The 19,005-nt window shown below is 44.7% G+C and overlaps 1 protein-coding gene across 11 annotated transcripts in view; it reads right to left on the reverse strand.

Moving 5' to 3' along the window:
* The window catches only part of LOC115133659 (calcium/calmodulin-dependent protein kinase type II delta chain), a 112,976-nt gene extending 111,803 nt beyond the window's left edge, over window positions 1–1,173 (reverse strand). For 4 of the 11 annotated variants that reach the window (XM_029667134.2, XM_029667131.2, XM_029667133.2 and 1 more), the window contains exons 1-2: window positions 1,068–1,167; window positions 656–957 (exon numbers count right to left, since the gene is read on the reverse strand). In XM_029667134.2, coding sequence (XP_029522994.1) covers window positions 656–717 — 62 coding nt within the window. In that variant the 5' untranslated portion in view covers window positions 718–957; window positions 1,068–1,167. Of the gene's footprint in view, window positions 1–655; window positions 958–1,067 lie in introns of all 11 variants that reach the window. The other 7 variants (XM_029667143.2, XM_029667141.2, XM_029667142.2 and 4 more) reach the window with 5 other exon arrangements.
* Between the last annotated feature and the right edge of the window lie 17,832 nt (window positions 1,174–19,005).

Consider the following 19,005-nt stretch of genomic DNA (forward strand, 5'->3'; position numbering starts at 1 on the left):
ACCCAGGGTTAGCGCTGCTTTTAAAAACATTTAACGCCGTAACCTTTCGCTCTGCCATGCTTTAAAACCCATCACTCATATCGATGCGTTTACATTGTTGCTAAAACTATGGCATTTATTATTTTGTTTATGGTTATAAATAGACCCAATAAAACCATGTCGAAATGGGCATGTGCGCTGGCCGCTTGGCAATAGCAATCAGTGGATCAATAAGTCATATTTATGTCAATTTCATTTTGCTATGAGCAAGGAATGACATCACAGCTGGGAAAACAAGGGATTTCTCCATAATTTCTCCATAAATGTAGACACTACCAATTACGACCGCTAGGAAATTACCGCCCCAATACAGTTGTTGTTCCACTAAAAGGGCGGTGACTTGTTAGACGAAAATGTCAAGAGCGATTGAAATACTACGTAAACATTCAGAAAAGATATCAAAACAAACGCAACGACGGTTTTGGAAAGAAAAGTTAGGAAATATACATTTTGAAGACCAAACGTACGGTTTGAATACAACGGGTACGGTTTCTGTGCACCACACACAGGTAACAGGTAATCGAGAATAACCACCCGTTTAGAGCACCAGTAGCTAAACATAATCCAATGCAGATATGTATTGGAGATAAATAACAAAAACATTGAAAATACTTACTTTCCCAGCTCTTCGTAGAGATTAAACTCGTCGGTAAATCTGGTACAGGTTGTCAAAGCCATGGCAAACGACGCGTGCAGGGGAGAGGGAAGACTGTCTCTTTCGGTCGGGACTTTAAACCTCAGTCTCCAACGTTTCAAAGTGATACTTGTCTCCTCTGAAACGATAAAACAAAATAACAGAATAAAAATTAACTGCAAATCTTCTTTTTACTTTTCCTGGTCAGTTTCCGAATCCAGGAATTGTTCTTGGCACGGAGTTCACGGGTTATCAAGGACGTCGATACTCCGGGTCGCGTTCCCCTGCGCAGAAGTTACATGAATTAACCAATGGTTGCGTGCAACATCATCGACTGTGTCATCGTCTAGCAGATGGCTATAACATATGATGTGGTTAGTTAAAGTTAAAATACCTTTCTAGACGTTGTAAGGTTTGGCATACGTCAGCAACGCTTGGGCAGAGGCACGCGTCCCTTCTATTATCTGTGCCTGCCTACACTTCGCTTTGAGTGCGATACTTTTTCTATCGAGCGCTTCCTGATTTTGAAAACTGTGGAGTACAACGCCTCCCCCTAGTTGTAACCACGGACCCTTTACAGTCAATGTCACGGACCCTCACTGTGAAGAGGCCAACATTTATCAACGACTGTAGCCCAGGGATCATCAACAAAATTCAGCCGCGGGCCTATTTTTCTTGAGTGGATGGTCAGGGTTCGGAACATAATTACAAATAATTTGTAGGCTGCAAATTGGCCTCATGAAGCCCAAACGGATATAATATTGAACTAAAACAATAATTCCAGACCTTACTGCCTTCTATATGATCACATATCTCTTATGTGTGGGAATACTTTGGAACATAGTATTTCCCAAATTAAAATAACTTGGAGCTGATTTGCTGGTGTTTTAGTATTTAATGTCGTCGTCCCCCCGTCCCCCCATAAAAAAAAAAATCAGAGTAGAGCACAGTAATCTGGGTAGCAGGCAAGCGGCGCATTACAATATTTTTTCAGATCAGAAAACGTATAAATAAAATCAACCCTGCTGTAGCCTATAGTGCATTCGGAAAGCATTTAGACCACTTCCCCTTTGTCCACATCTTGTTACGTTACAGCCTTATTCTAAAATGGATCAAATATTTTTTTCCCCCTCACCGAGCTACACACAAAAACCCATAATGCCAAAGAAAAACATTATTTTTAGAAGCTGTTGCACTTTTATTAAAAATAAAAACAGAAATACCTTATTTACATATGTGTTCAGACCCTTTGCTATGAGACTCGAAATTGAGCTCAGGTGCATCCTGTTTCTATTGATCATCATTGAGATGTTTCTACAACTTGATTGGAGTCAAACTGTGGTAAATTCTATTGATTGGACATGATTTGGAAAGGCACAAACCTGGCTATGCAAGGTCCCACAGTTGACAGTGCATGTCAGAGCAAAAACAAGGCATGAGGTCAAAATAACTGTCCGTAGAGCTCCGAGACAGGATTGTGTCAAGGAATGAATCTGGGGAAGGGTACCAAAACATTGCTGCAACATTGAAGGTTCTAAGAACAGAGTGGCCTCCATCATTCTTGAATGGAAGAAGTTTGGAACCACCAAGGCTCTTCTTAGAGCTGGCCGCCCTGCAAAACTGAGCAATTAGGGGAGAAGGGCCTTGGTCAGGAAGGTGACCAAGAACCCGATGGTCACTCTGACAGAGCTCCAGAGTTCCTCTGTGGAGATGGGAGAACCTTCAAGAAAGACAACCATCTCTGCAGCACTTCACCAATCAGGCCTTTATGGTAGAGTGGCCAGACCGATGCCACTCCTCAGTAAAAGGCACATGACAGCCCACTTGAAGTTTGCCAAAAGGCACTTAAAGACTCTCAGACCATGAGAAACAAGATTCTCTGGTCTGATGAAACCAAGATTGAACTCTTTGGCCTCAATGCCAAGCATCACGTCTGGAGGAAACCTGGCACCATCCCTACGGTGAAGCATGGTGGTGGCAGCATGGTGGATGTTTCTTAGCGGCAGGGACTGGGAGACTAGTCAGGATCGAGGAAAAGATGAACGGAGCAGAGTACAAAGAGATCCTTAAAGAAAACCTGCTCCAGAGCACTCAGGACCTCAGACTGGGGCGAAGTTTCACCTTCCAACAGGACAACGACCCTAATCACACAGCCAAGACAATGCAGGAGTGACTTCGGGACAAGTCTCTGAATGTCCTTGAGTGGCCCAGCCAGAGCTCGGACTTGAACCCGATTGAACATCTCTGGAGAGACCGGAAAACAGCTGTGCAGCAACGCTCCCCATTCAACCTGACAGAGCTTGAGAGGATCTGCAGAGAAGAATGGGAGAAACTCCCCAAATGCAGGTGTTCCAAGCTTGTAGCGTCATACCCAAGAAGACTTGAGACTGTAATCGCTGCCGAAGGTGCTTCAACAAAGTACTGAGAAAAGGGTCTGAATACTTAAGTAAATGTGATATTTTAGTACATTTTGTCAAATAATTTAGCAAAAATGTCCAAAAACCTGTTTCTGCTTTGTCATTATGGGATATTGTGTGTCGAGTGATGAGGAAAGAAACAAACAAATGTTTTTTTGTTGTTTAATTTTTACCCTTTTTTCTCCCCAATTTCGTAGTATCCAATTGTTGTAGTAGCTACTATCTTGTCTCATCACTACAACTCCCGTACGGACTCGGGAGAGACGAAGGTTGAAAGTCATGCGTCCTCCGATACACAACCCAAGCAAGCCGCACTGCTTCTTAACACAGCGCGCATCCAACCCGGAAGCCAGCCGCACCAATGTGTCAGAGGAAACACAGTGCACCTGACAACCTTGGTTAGTGTGCACTGCGCCCGGCCCGCCACAGGAGTCGCTGGTGCGCGATGAGACAAGGACATCCCTACCGACCAAACCCTCCGTAGCCCGGACAACGCTAGGCCAATTGTGCGTCGCCCCACGGACCTCCCGGTCGCGGCCGGTTACAACAGAGCCTGGGCCGAAGCCAGAGTCTTTGGTGGCACAGCTGGCGCTGCAGTACAGCGCCCTTAACCACTGCGCCAAGAAACAAACAATTTAATCAATTTTAGAATAAGGCTGCAACCTACATTTTTTTTGAAAAAGTCAAGGGGTCTGAATAGGTTCCAAAGGCTGTATGTTGCATATTTTGTATTTTTTTAAATATATTTGTGGAAAAAAAGGTGTAGATTGTCCCGTCTTTCAAGATCCTTGAGCAGTAAAACAAATACATTTTCTCGCACCCTCATGGCAAAATGTGTAAAATAGCATGAGATTAGCTATAAAACTGCACATTTTACTCTCTGCCCCATGGTAAAATAAAATATCCTACAAATATTTTTACAGACCTTGTAGTGGGGCCTCGCGAAACTTCACTACACCACAGGAGACTGCTGAGGGGAAAATGGCTCATAATAATCTGTGGAACGGAGGGAATGGAATGGCATCTACCACGTGTTTAATGCATTTGATACCATTCCACTAATTCCACTCCAGTCATTACCACGAGCCCGTCCTCCCCAATTAAGGTGCCACCAACCTCCTGTGATGCATACATACAGGCGAAAAAGTAATCCAACAATTTTAAACATCTAAACGTTTGTTGTGTGTATTTAAATGAGTATTTATTGTGGTTTTATTGAATGGCTAGGGTGAGAAGACAGGAAAAGTGTGAGGAGTGCGAATCTGAAGGGCAGTTATTTATACTCAAACCCTCGTCAATTGTGATATTCTTATATGCCGGGCTCAGTGACACTTAGTCTGGCTAACACCTAACACTCTAAGTCCTCTTGACTTCAGAGTCTGGGATGGCTCTTTGATGTTATCGGCACAATAATGAAGGGGGCTGTGCTTTTACTGGTTGGCTCTCCTCTGTGTCTTTCCTACTTAAACATCGACATGCACAGCCATTCACAGCCCCCGAGTGCCACCCCCTTCCATTACAGTGGTTGGATTCTCAAATCCAAACGAGAGGTCTGAACCCCCGAGTGGAAAAAAAATAATAAACATTTGAGTGAACCAATCAAACCCGTTGCACAATTTCTGAGCAAATATCGCGTTAATCAAACGGCCTCCTCTCCAGACGAGTGTGTCACAGCTCTCCCTGAAAGGGTAGGCAACACTGTTCCCGGATTGCCACAGGTACTGTGGGATTTTGTTCCAACTAGGCACCACATCTGACCAACTGAGCAAATTGATCAGTTCAATGGCCTAAATTCGACACCCCTGGTCTTCCTGGTAGGTTCAATCCAAAACATGAAGTGGCTGTGGCCCTCCAGGACCAAGGTTGCCTGCCCCTCCACGACCAAGGTTGCCTGCCCCTCCAGGACCAGGGTTGCCTACCCCTCCAGGACCAAGGTTGCCTACCCCTCCAGGACCAGGGTTGCCTACCCCTCCCCAGGACCAAGGTTGCCTACCCCTCCAGGACCAAGGTTGCCTGCCCCTCCAGGACCAAGGTTGCCTGCCCCTCCAGGACCAGGGTTGCCTGACCCTCCAGGACCAAGGTTGCCTGCCCCTCCAGGACCAAGGTTGCCTGCCCCTCCAGGACCAAGGTTGCCTGCCCCTCCAGGACCAAGGTTGCCTGCCCCTCCAGGACCAAGGTTGCCTGCCCCCCCAGGACCAAGGTTGCCTGCCCCTCCAGGACCAAGGTTGCCTGCCCCTCCAGGACCAAGGTTGCCTGCCCCTCCAGGACCAAGGTTGCCTACCCCTCCAGGACCAAGGTTGCCTGCCCCTCCAGGACCAAGGTTGCCTACCCCTCCAGGACCAAGGTTGCCTGCCCCTCCAGGACCAAGGTTGCCTGCCCCTCCAGGACCAAGGTTGCCTGCCCCTCCAGGACCAAGGTTGCCTGCCCCTTTGCACTAGACCAAACACATATTGTCCTGCTCTGTCAAATTGTTAGAAATAGTGTCACTTCTGTCCCATCATATGATAGAGATTATAGTCATACAGGCGACATTCGATTATTTCCCAGAATGCCATTCACATTTCTTACCATATTTGCATCAGCTCCATCAATGTTCTATATTTGGAATAACTGAGGTGTCTGTGCACTAGCCCAGTGGTTCCCACCCAGGAGTACTAGGACCCCTGGGGGTACTTGGTCTATCCACAGGGGTACTTGGTCTATCCACAGGGGGGGTACTTGGTCTATCCACTGGGGGTACTTGGCCTATCCACAGGGGTACTTGAGAAGACTCATGAGACAAAATGCACATGAGGGGAACTTCAGGGATACTCCGGTTAGAGCATAATTCAGTTGGTGGTACAGTAACCCAAAACGTTTGGGAACCACTACACTAGCCTACTGATTTCTGGACTCAGACCGCCCTCTTGTGGGAATATTATTATTATTGTATTTCACCTTTATATAACCACGTCGGCTAGTTGAGAACAAGTTCTCATTTACAACTACGACCTGGCCAAGATAAAGCAAAGCAGTTCGACACATACAACGACACAGTGTTACACATGGAATAAACAAACATACAATCCATAAAACAGCAGAAAAATAAGTCGATATACAATGTGAGCAAATGAGGTGAGAAGTAGGGGTAAAGGCAAAAAAGGCCATGGTGGCGAAGTAAATACAATATAGCAAGTAAAACACTGGAATGGTAGAATTGCAGTGGAAGAATGTAGAGATAAGTAGAGAATGTAGAGATTATGTTGGGGTGCAAAGGAGAAAAATTATAAATAAATACAGTAGGGGAAGAGGTAGTTGTTTGGGCTAAATGATAGAATATAAGGATGGTGCATGCACTTTGCCCTGCCCCATGTCTCACTGCTCAGTCTAGACATCACTGCTCCATTTATTGTCTGATCATGGTCATGTCCTGTGTGACCACAACTGACCGATACTGACTACATTAACTTTCATGCCCAGTGAACTATCACATACACAGATTAAACTGATCAGAATGTCAGGCTATGGCCAGACCCTGACCATACAAGGATAATGTCAGGCTATGGCCAGACTCTGACCATACGAGGATAATGTCAGGCTATGGCCAGACTCTGACCATATGAGGATAATGTCAGGCTATGGCCAGACTCTGACCATACGAGGAGAATGTTAGGCTATGGCCAGACCCTGACCATACGAGGAGAATGTCAGGCTATGGCCAGACCCAGACCATACGAGGATAATGTCAGGCTATGGCCAGACTCTGACCATACGAGGAGAATGTCAGGCTATGGCCAGAGTCTGACCATATTAGGAGAATGTCAGGCTATGGCCAGACTCTGACCATATGAGGAGAATGTCAGGCTATGGCCAGACTCTGACCATACGAGGAGAATGTTAGGCTATGGCCAGACTCTGACCATATGAGGAGAATGTCAGGCTATGGCCAGACTCTGACCATACGAGGAGAATGTTAGGCTATGGCCAACCTCTGACCATATGAGGAGAATGTCAGGCTATGGCCAGACTCTGACCATATGAGGAGAATGTCAGGCTATGGCCAGACTCTGACCATATGAGGAGAATGTCAGGCTATGGCCAGACTCTGACCATATTAGGAGGAAGAGATCAGAATAATTTGTTACAGAGTAAAAAGGGAGAGTCAGTCAAACATCCTATTTATTTACATGTCAGGGGTGACTGGCAGTACATAATACCTAGGGGAGAGTGGGGTAAGTTGAGCCACCCTGTCCCGCAGTTCAACTTACCCTGTCCCTCAGTTCAACTTACCCTGTCCCTCAGTTCAACTTACCCTGTCCCTCAGTTCAACTTACCCTGTCCCGCAGTTCAACTTACCCTGTCCCGCAGTTCAACCTACCCTGTCCCTCAGTTCAACTTACCCTGTCCCTCAGTTCAACTTACCCTGTCCCTCAGTTCAACTTACCCTGTCCCTCAGTTCAACTTACCCTGTCCCTCAGTTCAACTTACCCTGTCCCGCAGTTCAACTTACCCTGTCCCGCAGTTCAACTTACCCTGTCCCGCAGTTCAACCTACCCTGTCCCTCAGTTCAACTTACCCTGTCCCGCAGTTCAACTTACCCTGTCCCTCAGTTCAACTTACCCTGTCCCTCAGTTCATCTTACCCTGTCCCTCGGTTCAACCTACGGTGTCCCTCAGTTAAACTTACCCTGTCCCTCAGTTCAACTTACCCTGTCCCGCAGTTCAACTTACCCTGTCCCTCAGTTCAACTTACCCTGTCCCTCGGTTCAACTTACCCTGTCCCTCAGTTCAACTTACCCTGTCCCTCAGTTCAACTTACCCTGTCCCTCAGTTCAACTTACCCTGTCCCTCAGTTCAACTTACCCTGTCCCTCAGTTCAACTTACCCTGTCCCTCAGTTCAACTTACCCTGTCCCTCAGTTCAACTTACCCTGTCCCTCAGTTCAACTTACCCCATACTTACCCCATAAGCTGTTTTCAAACCTGTCATGTTTACGTGAATTCTGATTATCTACACATCCTGAAATCTATGTAGATAACTTTGTTAGAAACAATATTTCCCTTGATGGAGTGATGCTGAATGTACAAAATGGCTCAACTTACCACTTACCCAACTCTCCACTGCCTCATGCCATACTCCTTCCATGTGTGCGTGTGTGTCCATGTGTGTGTGCGTGCGTGTCCGTGTGTGCGTGCGTGTGTGTCCGTGTGTGCGTCCGTTCGTGCGTGTGGGTTTGTGACCACTCATACAACTGTTTATGAAGCCAAGATGTTTGGGAAAGTTTCTGACATGGGCTACAAGTGAAAATGTCTCAAATCAATGATTTTATTTATACAGTAACACGTGTCAGAAAGGACAACATCTTTCCATGTATAATTTAGGATGAATATATTTCCATATGAATTGTGATCCCTCGTATTTTGACAGTGATTAGACGCAACTGACACATATGGATACACATTCTACACAGCATCATATGCGGTGCCGTCACGTTTGATAATGATTGACAGTTTGACATTAGACATCCTCATGTTCTCTACCCGCACAGTTTAATCCTGACTAAATATGCACACTATGACATTTCCCAAGCGGCCCGTCATTAAAATGAACGATGAACTAACTCATGACCTTACATTTAATAATGGTACATCTTTCTCTTGACGCAGGGAGAACATGTGGACTTCACATGAAGCCTCGGAGCTCCTCTGATATCTCTATCTGCTTCAGTGGGAAGGTCAACAATAGACTCGGAGCTCCTCTGATATCTCTATCTGCTTCAGTGGGAAGGTCAACAATAGACTCGGAGCTCCTCTGATATCTCTATCTGCTTCAGTGGGAAGGTCAACAATAGACTCGGAGCTCCTCTGATATCTCTATCTGCTTCAGTGGGAAGGTCAACAATAGACTCGGAGCTCCTCTGATATCTCTATCTGCTTCAGTGGGAAGGTCAACAATAGACTCGGAGCTCCTCTGATATCTCTATCTGCTTCAGTGGGAAGGTCAACAATAGACTCGGAGCTCCTCTGATATCTCTATCTGCTTCAGTGGGAAGGTCAACAATAGACTCGGAGCTCCTCTGATATCTCTATCTGCTTCAGTGGGAAGGTCAACAATAGACTCGGAGCTCCTCTGATATCTCTATCTGCTTCAGTGGGAAGGTCAACAATAGACTCGGAGCTCCTCTGATATCTCTATCTGCTTCAGTGGGAAGGTCAACAATAGACTCGGAGCTCCTCTGATATCTCTATCTGCTTCAGTGGGAAGGTCAACAATAGACTCGGAGCTCCTCTGATATCTCTATCTGCTTCAGTGGGAAGGTCAACAATAGACTCGGAGCTCCTCTGATATCTCTATCTGCTTCAGTGGGAAGGTCAACAATAGACCACTAACGCCCCGAAGGAATTAAACCTCACTTTCTTTATTACAAAACAAAAATAAAATATTCTTTGGAGAAGATAAAGGTTAAATCAAATGAAACAAATTAAAAGTAAGGACAGATGGTGAGAGGGGCCATATCATTTCAGCCCACTAGTGTAGTAGACTATGCATCCCAATATTCTCCTTTCCAGATGTTGGATCAGATTGTGATGGGAAACTTTACCTCCTTCGACTAATACCATGAGTAGGGCTCTGGGGAAAAACCCAAAGGCTTATAATTGCAGAGCAACTATAGCTGTAGGACACAACTACTGCTGCCCATACTGCTGTCCTGCCTATTGCCCATACTGCTGCCATGCCTATTGTCCTGCCTGCTGCCCTGCCTATTGTCCTGCCTGCTGCCCTGCCTATTGCCCATACTGCTGCCCTGCCTATTGCCCATACTGCTGCCCTGCCTATTGTCCTGCCTGCTGCCCTGCCTATTGTTCTGCCTGCTGCCCTGCCTATTGTCCTGCCTGCTGCCCTGCCTATTGACCATACTGCTGCCCTGCCTATTGCCCATACTGCTGCCCTGCCTATTGCCCATACTGCTGCCCTGTCTATTGTCCTGCCTGCTGCCCTGCCTATTGCCCATACTGCTGCCCTTCCTATTGCCCTGCCTGCTGCCCTGCCTATTGCCCATACTGCTGCCCTGCCTATTGTCCTGCCTGCTGCCCTGCCTATTGCCCATACTGCTGCCCTGCCTATTGCCCATACTGCTGCCCTGCCTATTGCCCATACTGCTGCCCTGCCTATTGTCCTGCCTGCTGCCCTGCCTATTGCCCATACTGCTGTTGTATCTTCGGAGGGCCGCAACTCCACTTGTACATTTTCCTCTCCCCATGTCTCTTTCATTAACTCCCTCTTTTTCTCTCTCTCTGTCAGTCCCTTCACCTCTCCTCCCCGCTCTCTCGCTGCTCTAACTCTCCCTCCCTCTTTCCCTCTGTTAAGACTTTCGGCAATAGGAAACCTTGGCTGCCAAATAAACTGGTTGGAGCCCTCAGAGGCAATGAGACTCCTGAGTGGTTTTCGTCTGAAGGGTGAAGGGTGGACATGTGGGAGGGAGGGGACTGGCACTATGACGACGGCTCTGGTAGGGGCTGACGCACCCCAGCTGTGCCCTCACCTCCAGAAAGACAGAGGGCTCTAGGAGTACCACACTCCTTGGTGCTCCAGGCTCTTTACACACACACTACATGCAGTACATCGCAAGTACACTATACACACACACTCACTTGTGCGCACACATGCACAGTCAGTGCATTTATTTGTTAAATGCTGGCTCATCCTGGGTTATTAATGAATAGGGTGTGTGCTTGAAAATGATGATTATAAATGACTGGCTTCTCTGAGGAACATTCCAACCTAGTTGACAGAGAGCTGTCCAACACTTCCTCCACTTCCTGAGTCAGTTGACAGAGAGCTGTCCAACACTTCCTCCACTTCCCGAGTCAGTTGACAGAGAGCTATCCAACACTTCCTCTACTTCCTGAGTCAGTTGACAGAGAGCTATCCAACATTTCCTCCACTTCTTGAGTCAGTTGACAGAGAGCTATCCAACACTTCCTCCACTTCCTGAGTCAGTTGACAGAGAGCTATCCAACATTTCCTCCACTTCTTGAGTCAGTTGACAGAGAGCTATCCAACATTTCCTCCACTTCTTGAGTCAGTTGACAGAGAGCTATCCAACACTTCCTCCACTTCCTGAGTCAGTTGACAGAGAGCTATCCAACATTTCCTCCACTTCTTGAGTCAGTTGACAGGAAGCTATCCAACAGTTCCTCCACTTCTTGAGTCAGTTGACAGAGAGCTATCCAACATTTCCTCCACTTCCTGAGTCAGTTGACAGGAAGCTATCCAACATTTCCTCCACTTCTTGAGTCAGTTGACAGAGAGCTGTCCAACACTTCCTCCACTTCTTGAGTCAGTTGACAGAGAGCTGTCCAACACTTCCTCTACTTCCTGAGTCAGTTGACACAGAACTGTCCAACACTTCCTCCACTTCCTGAGTCAGTTGACAGAGAGCTGTCCAACACTTCCTCCACTTCCTGAGTCAGTTGACAGAGAGCTGTCCAACACTTGCTGAGTCAGTTGACAGAGAGCTGTCCAACACTTCCTCCACTTCCTGAGTCAGTTGACAGAGAGCTGTCCAACACTTCCTCCACTTCCTGAGTCAGTTGACAGAGAGCTGTCCAACACTTCCTCTACTTCCTGAGTCAGTTGACAGAGAGCTATCCAAGCACTGTTCATAACACAAACTGTTCACACCACTCTTGTTGGTGGAGAGACATTTTGAAGGTTTAAAGCTCATTTTATGCAAAACTACACATTTTGTCATTGGGTGCAGAGAAAATATTGCTGTTTTAAAGCTAATTTTCTTGCAATTCTATGCGTTTTGCCATGTCTAATATGTATTCATGTGATATTTGAGTGATTCAAACATTACAACAATATATGGGTTAAAAAAACACTAGCTAATAAAAACTAGCTGGCATGGACTAGTTGATCTGGACATTTCTGACAAGTTATAAATAGCTCTCTAAGGTCTGCAATCATTGACATGACAAGAGGAACTGATGATGTACTACCCAATTAAAACATTGCACCTTGTGCCTTCTACTATTACAACTTTCAAAAGTAAGTTGAATGCTGGACTGAGTTCCTTTAAAATACAGTATATATATATATATATATTGCGATGCGCCCCACAGTTTGGGAACCACTGATATAGACAACGCTGTGAAAACCTGCTGGCGCTCAGTTTGCTTTCTGTTTCATACATGATGACAGAGAAACAGCGGAGGACTGATCTCATACGCATCATTTGGATTGGGAATATTCATAATATATTCATAATAAATTCATATTCATAATAGATATTCATAATTTCCTTCATCTGCCAATGAAGGACATAGAGTAAATAGTCTGCATGTTTGCCTCAATTAGCATATTTCTCTCTAGTCTCCCAATGGACAAACTAAACAGTCAATGTGTGTTTTGAGAAACTGAATGTGATTAATCAAAGAAGGAGGAGCCAGTGAATCATCAACCAATACAGGTTACATCATTGGTCATTTGGTAAAATAAATCTGCCTTTCAACCTGGGAAACGTGCTTGTTCCACGCTTGGACCTGCCTTCCATTGTCAGCTATGGGTAGTGGCCACGGTCAAGGGACGGCTAGGATCAGAAGGGGTCACCCATGACATCATTGCAAACAGAAACACTAGTTCCTGCATATCCTATGATATAGGAGAGAACAAGATATTCCTTTCTCATGGTCCGTCACGCGAACCTGCAACCAAAATTACAGAAAGCCATAATCTATGACATCATCATACCTCTGAGTGATGCGTGTGACTTGTGAGTTGATGAATTGATTCAACCATAACTTTTGGTCAGCGCATTCATTGTTGAGGGTGTAGTCTTTAGAGTGTTCTTGCCAGTATAATCAGTGACTCCGGGTCAGAGTGGAGGAGGAAATCCTCCTGGCCATTGTCATGGTGTATTCTGTATGGGAGTAGAAGGCGTTACCCCTCCTGTGGCTAATGGTATGGCCCAGCTCTCAGTGGGCGGAGCAGGGCGTGTGGTCAGCGGATCTGATAGAGAGCATGCTGTTGAGAGATGGATAGGTCCACTGGGGGTGGGAGTGTTGGGGCCCTCATTGGAGAGAGCTTAAAGCTGACAGCACAGCTGGAGGGCTAGCTCCCCCACAGGCCTGGGCCTGTGTTAGAATGGGAGAAAGGGGGGGGGGGGGGAGACTATGGAAAGACAAGCAGGAGAAGAGTAGACAAAGAAGAGAGTGAAGGATTGAAATAGAGGGAGACGGGGATAAACGCAGACAAGTGAGGGGTAGGGATAGAACTAACTAGAGGATAGATTCAATCAAAGATCTGCGATATAGTGCAATTGAAATGTAAAGGTCATTTCAGACTGAGCCGACATATTCAGTGTTTACCGTGAATGCAGTCTCTGCAAAACACATACGTCCATACACACAAACACTATACTGACAGAAGCACACATGTACTTAAGCACACACACGCCAACGCCCACACTCCACACCTCCACACAAGGACCAATAGATGTCACTGTTAATATTTAGGCTTAACTCAGTTGTGTATGTGGAGCTGTAATTTTGCATGACAAGAGAACACTATGTTTTTCCAGCTGCAGGTATGACACGCAAAGTGTGTGTGTACAATGTGTGACTGTGTGTTCCTACATAAACTTCCCATCATAACAAAGCAAGGCAGCTCCTGTTCCCACAGGCAATGGATGTAACATCCTAACACATCAATCACTAACCTTGAAGACACTTCCTGGGCGGAGCGTCTTCCTCCTGGGCAGAGCGTCCCCACCACCAAATGATGATTATTTTTCAATGTTTTTATGGGGCAGAATGACAGATGAACAGTATTAAAGCTAATCCCATTGCTTTTTACACATTTTGCCATTAGGATTAGAGAAAATGTTGCTGTTTTAGAGCTCGGGACAATCTCAACTTTTTCCCCACAAATATTTGTCTTAATATTTAAAAAAAATTTTTTTTATATATTTTGATAGACCAAAGTATCAGCTATCACATTATGTAAAGGTACAATATCTTAATAAAATACAAAAATTATTGAATCATCACAACTAATTATAAGGCATTTCATTTGTACAAGTATTGTCCAACAAGTGTTTAAAGGCCTTGATTGTTTAATTTGATTATTCCAATATGTAATACAAATCTCCAAACTTGTTTTTGTTTTGTTTTATATCACTGTATAATACTCCAGAGCTAATTTTGTTAGCATTTTGGCATGTTTTTCTAGATTTAGAATGTAAAACAACATTAATATAGCAAACATGAACCCTTAGTTCTAACAGAAAATTCTTCCATTGTTTAAGATTGTTGCAGAACAGTGACCTAACCTAAACTTAACCACACTGCTAACCTTATGCCTAACCCTAACCTTCAATTAAGACCCAAATTATATATTTTGTTTTCATTCATTTTTACAATATAGCACATTTTTACTTTGTGGCTGTAGTAACTAGTGGAAACCACATTACACCATTGACAAATATGAGTGAGGTGGCGGCCATCTTTAATCCCATAGAACCCCTTATTAAAAACTCCATTACTTCTCCTGATTGGAATGTGACATTCCTGCCAAGAGATTTGGGAGTGCAGACTTGCAGTGTTTGCTATATGTGTGCTTTTGCAAGAGTGCCAATTACATTTGCCGTTTTTGGTTGCATTTACGAGATTTCACATGGATTATTACATCTATGTATGTTTTTCTTCGTTGGACAACAGCTGCATGGCATTCTGTATCATCTTTCATCGCTGAGAGAGAGAGAGACGATGTACATCAGGATCTTAGCTGTGTCAAGGTGTTCAGATGTAGTCACTGCCAGCTGATCCGGCCTTCTCTAATTTGCACCTTGATCATGCGGAAACCCAAACCGTACAGACATGGCTGTTCGCATGAGTGCTGAATGAAAAGTTACCACAATTATCAGGATCAAAGCATATTACTGTGTTATTATTTTACCTTTATTTAACTAGGCAAGTCAGTTAAGAACAAATTCTTATTTTCAATGATGGCCTAGTAACAGTGGGTTAACTGCCTGTTCAGGGGCAGAATGACAGATTTGTACCTTGTCAGCTCTGGGATTTGAACTTGCAACCTTCCGGTTACTAGTCCAACACTCTAACCACTTGGCTACCCTGCCGTAGGTGACCAAATACTTATTTTCCACCATAATTTGCAAATAAATCCTACAATGTGATTTTCTGGATTTTTTTTCTAGTCATTTTGTCTGTCATAGTTGAAGTGTACCTATGATGAAAATTACAGGCATCTCTCATCTTTTTAAGTGGGAGAACTTGCACAATTGGTGGCTGACTAAATACTTTTTTGCCCCACTGTAAAGTGTATATATATATATATAATGTATATATAGTGTATACATGGATAAAAACAGAGGTGTGTATATATAGTGTATATATGGATAAAACAGAGGTGTATATATATAGTGCATATATAGTGTATATATAGTGTATATATGGATCAACTCAGAGGTGTATATATATAGTGTATATATGGATCAACTCAGAGGTGTGTATATATAGTGTATATATATAGTGTATATATGGATCAACTCAGAGGTGAGGGTATATATAGTGTATATAAATAGTGTATATATGGATCAACTCAGAGGTGAGGGTATATATAGTGTATATATGGATCAACTCAGAGGTGAGGGTATATATAGTGTATATATATAGTGTATATATGGATCAACTCAGAGGTGAGGGTATATATAGTGTATATATGGATCAACTCAGAGGTGAGGGTATATATAGTGTATATATATAGTGTATATATGGATCAACTCAGAGGTGAGGGTATATATAGTGTATATATATAGTGTATATATGGATCAACTCAGAGGTGAGGGTATATATAGTGTGTATATATAGTGTATATATGGATCAAATCAGAGGTGAGGGTATATATAGTGTATATATGGATAAAACAGAGGTGAGGGTATATATAGTGTATATAAATAGTGCATTTTTGGATCAACTCAGAGGTGTGTATATAGTGTATATCTGGATAAAAACAGGGGTGTGTGTATATATAGTGTATATATATAGTGTATATATGGATCAACTCAGAGGTGTGTATATATAGTGTATATATGGATAAAATCAGAGGTGAGTTTATATATAGTGTATATATATAGTGTATATATGGATCAACTCAGAGGTGTGTATATAGTGTATATCTGGATAAAAACAGGGGTGTGTGTATATATAGTGTATATATATAGTGTATATATGGATCAACTCAGAGGTGTGTATATATAGTGTATATATGGATAAAATCAGAGGTGAGTTTATATATAGTGTATATATATAGTGTATATATGGATCAACTCAGAGGTGTGTATATAGTGTATATCTGGATAAAAACAGGGGTGTGTGTATATATAGTGTATATAGTGTATGGATCAAATCAGAGGTGTGTTTTTATAGTGTATATAATGTATATATTGTGTATATATGGATAAAAACAGAGGTGGCACCACAGGTTCAAAAGTGGTGTGGCAAAATTCCTACCGGTCTTTTCTGGAGCCTGGAGTTTTTCCTGATCTCATGACCTGGTCAGGTAAAACTCTGGGTCCTATTTATAGGCTATGACAAAATATTATGTTTTATTATTGAAGATGGCTTCCCTTTTCATCTGTGCTATGACAATAGGACTGGGGTTTTTCTTGTCGGGTCATGTGACTTGGAAAAACTCTTCTCGGTCGGTTAGCCTCGGTCGGTTAGCCACCATAGAGGGGGTTTATGTGGTGTAGCTTGAGATCATGACTTGGCACGGATTGGGTTAGGGGGAGGTGGGGTGGTCTGTATGGGAGAAGAGTGCATCACGCTCTGGGGAAGGTTCCAGCAGCGAGCCCCTATCTCTGGCTGTCTGGATGGGGACCATCCAATAGTATGGAAAGATTGTATTTCTAGACCTGGTTGGGTTAGTTGAAATGCGAGCTAACATTCCGGTATTCCACTTTGTGGAATTCTACTTTGTCATTTGGATTTAAAGTAGCAAACAATTTGGTCGTCCTTGGTTACATTCTTGAGCTATGACCAGCTGTGCATCCCATGGGGAGAGCGGCTTAGCATGGGGATCTGGTCATGATTAAAAAACGACATTTTAGATTTACAGGAGAGAAAAGAAAAAACTACAGAAATGGGTCTCTTTACTCAATTGTAGCACCACCAGTAATAGCACCAAGCACAAGGCTCACATTAATACGAGCATGTGGAATGCATGTAAAGAGCAGCACTTAACAACATCACACTTTTATAGAGATACATTTAGGTGGGGATCTATCATCATCAAGCATTGTATATAGCTTTAGGGGGCATTTAACAGTCATTTAGCATCATTAAATGACTGATTTGGCCATAAAATACAAATAAAACGAAGCAACAGCACCTCTTTCGTTTTTTAAACGTTGGGGTGCGTACCTCATCAAAAAGTGTGCGTTCGGCCTCCCGAGTGGTGCAGTGGTCTAAGGCACTGCAGTGCTAGCTGTCCGACTAGAGATTCTGGTTTCAAGTCCAGGCTCCGTCACAGTCGTTCGCGACCGGGAGACACATGGGGCGGCGCACGATTGGCCCAGCGTCGTCCGGGTTAGGGGAGGGTTTGGCCGGGCAGGGATGTCCTTGTCTGATCGCGCACTAGCGACTCCTGTGGTGGGCCGGGCGCAGTTCACACTGACACGGTCGCCACAGTGTTTCCTCTGACACATTGGTGTGGCTGGCTTCCGGGTTAAGTGGGCATTGTGTCAAGAAGCAGTGTGGCTTGGTTGGGTTGTGATTCGGTGGACGCACGGCTCTCGACCTTCACCTCTCCCGAGTCCGTACGGGAGTTGCAGCAATGAGACAAGACTGTAACTACCAGTTGGATACCACAAAACTGGGCAGATAAAGGAGTAAAAAAAATAAGATCAAAATACAAAAGAAAATAAATAAGTGTGCGTTCGTGCCTGTGTACACGTCTATTGACCACGCCATGGAACAGGAAGTCAAATGAAACACCTTGATGTATTGGTTGTGAGTTACGTTCCTCTGCCCATCCCATGTGAGTTGTTCCCATTAATGGGATTTCTGTTTTTCCCTTGAACGTTTAGCTGTTCAACACTAAGACTGATAAATCTGATAAATTTGAGCATTATATTATTTTTCTGGTCACAAATAAACACTGACTGCCGCCCGACATATGAGACAAATGGGTCTGATAAAAATGTCGATAAATGCTTGAGACAGGGAGCGAGAGAGAGAGAGGGAGCGAGAGAGACAGGGAGCGAGAGAGACAGGGAGCGAGAGAGCGGGAGCGAGAGAGAGAGAGAGTGGGAGAGAGAGAGCGGGAACGAGAGAGTGGGAGCGAGAGAGAGACAGGGAGACAGAGAGCGGGAGCGAGAGAGTGGGAGCGAGAGACAGGGAGCGAGAGAGAGCGGGAGTGAGAGAGAGAGAGAGAGAGAGAGAGACAGGGAGCGAGAGAGAGAGAGAGAGACAGGGAGCGAGAGAGAGAGAGTGGGAGCGAGAGAGAGAGAGAGAGAGAGAGACGGGGAGCGAGAGAGAGAGAGTGGGAGCGAGAGAGAGACAGGGAGCGAGAGACAGGGAGCGAGAGAGAGCGGGAGTGAAAGAGAGAGAGAGAGAGAGAGAGAGAGACAGGGAGCGAGAGAGAGAGAGTGGGAGCGAGAGAGAGAGAGAGAGACAGGGAGCGAGAGAGAGCGGGAGTGAGAGAGCGGGAGCGAGAGACAGGGAGCGAGAGAGAGAGAGACAGGGAGCGAGAGAGAGCGGGAGCGAGAGAGAGACAGGGAGCGAGAGAGAGACAGGGAGCGAGAGAGAGAGACAGGGAGCGAGAGAGAGACAGGGAGCGAGAGAGAGAGACATGGAAGTACAGAGAGAGAAAGATGGTGAGAAAGACAAGAGGTGGAATGAGACAAATGAGA

The sequence above is a fragment of the Oncorhynchus nerka genome, linkage group LG8 (genome assembly GCF_034236695.1).
Source record: "Oncorhynchus nerka isolate Pitt River linkage group LG8, Oner_Uvic_2.0, whole genome shotgun sequence".
Taxonomy (NCBI): Eukaryota; Metazoa; Chordata; class Actinopteri; order Salmoniformes; family Salmonidae; genus Oncorhynchus; species Oncorhynchus nerka.